Source organism: Otolemur garnettii, unplaced genomic scaffold (genome assembly GCF_000181295.1).
Source record: "Otolemur garnettii isolate 467f Iridium unplaced genomic scaffold, OtoGar3 scaffold00046, whole genome shotgun sequence".
NCBI lineage: Eukaryota > Metazoa > Chordata > Mammalia > Primates > Galagidae > Otolemur > Otolemur garnettii.
This window is the reverse complement of record NW_003852441.1, coordinates 129,023-130,300: the sequence shown is the minus strand read 5'-3', so window position 1 is coordinate 130,300 and position 1,278 is coordinate 129,023. Positions and strand designations below refer to the sequence as shown.

At 65.6% G+C, this 1,278-nt stretch overlaps 1 protein-coding gene across 2 annotated transcripts in view; it reads right to left on the bottom strand.

Moving 5' to 3' along the window:
- Positions 1-796, bottom strand: part of NT5M (5',3'-nucleotidase, mitochondrial) — a 34,334-nt gene extending 33,538 nt beyond the window's left edge. For both annotated transcript variants that reach the window (XR_002773681.1, XM_012806027.2), the window contains exon 1: positions 367-796. Coding sequence is in view for 1 of the 2 variants with exons in the window: in XM_012806027.2 (XP_012661481.1) it covers positions 367-645 (279 nt within the window). In the remaining variant the exon portion in view is untranslated. The remainder of the gene's footprint in view (positions 1-366) is intronic.
- Between the last annotated feature and the right edge of the window lie 482 nt (positions 797-1,278).

Sequence of the window (1,278 nt, the reverse complement as noted above, 5' to 3'; positions counted from 1 at the left end):
GAGGGCGACAGCTTGAGGCTCTGTCTCCAAAACAATAAATAAATATAAAAATTTAACAAATGACTCGAGGCCAAATATGCCAAAAATTTAAAACTCTGCTGAAGACAGAGAGTTGGGCATATTAGGCTTTGTACTACTCCAAGCATTTTCAGAAGCCCTCGGTGACAGCGCCCTCCCTGTGCGCTGTTGCCCCGGGTCCTCCCCAGGACCCTATCTGTCACCCCTAAGTAGGGCGGTGACCCGCCCAAGGTCACCTGGGCGCCCAGGCTCCGGAGCCCGCGCAGAGGCTGCCCAGGCTCGGGGCTGGGACGGCGGCCTCGTTTCCCCGCCCGCCGTGGGCGCGGGGCCGGGGCGGGGGATGCTCACGCTCAGCCCGGGCCGCAGGCGGCCGTACTGCTCCGACACCCAGAAGCCGCGCCGGTCCTCCAGCGCGATGAAGGGCTGGTCGGGGAAGCGCGCGCGGAACTTCCTGAGGAAACCGCCCTCGAAGTCGGCCAGCACGCCGTCCATGTCCACCAGCACCCGCAGGGAGCGGCAGCCCGCCCGCCCCGTCCGAACCGGCGGCCCTGGACAAGCCCAGCGCCGCCCGGGGGGAACCGCCGCGCCGCCGGGCCGCCGCGCGCACCAGCCGCCCAGCCGGATCATGGCCCCTCGCGGTCGCCCAGCTTGGGCGCGGGGGCCTGGGCCGTGCCGCCCCGCCCAGGCTGGCAGGGAGACATGACCATCTCGGAGGAGAAGCGTCGGCAGACTGGGGCGCGGGGGGCGCGGGGGGCGTGGGGGGCGCGGGCAGCGCGGGCGCGCAGACTCGAGCCCCAGACCGAGGCCGTGGCGCGCGCCCCACCCGGAAGCTCGGCCCGGAAGCCCTTAAAGGGACACGCGCCCTGAGGAGGCGGGGTCCTGGGGGCGTGGCTTCAGGGACTGAGCCAGGCGTTCTTCGTTTTCCACTCGCAGCTTCTCCCTGGACTCTATGCGTGGGTTCCCTCTGCATCAGGCCTGTGTCATTAGGCATTTCTTAAGCTCTTACTGTATGGAGCTGAGAACAAAACAGACAAGGGTCCAGCCATCCTGGAACTTAATGGGAGACAGACAATAGGATGGAGGAACCGAGACCAGGGGACGTGCCCTCTGAAAGCCTCTGTCTTACAGTGGGCAGCTGGGGAGAGATTGATGGGGCAAATGCCATGAGGACATCACCAGTCTTATTAAGACTGGTGATTTTTTGGCTCGGCGCCTGTGGCTCAAGCGGCTAAGGCGCCAGCCACATACACCTAAGGTGGC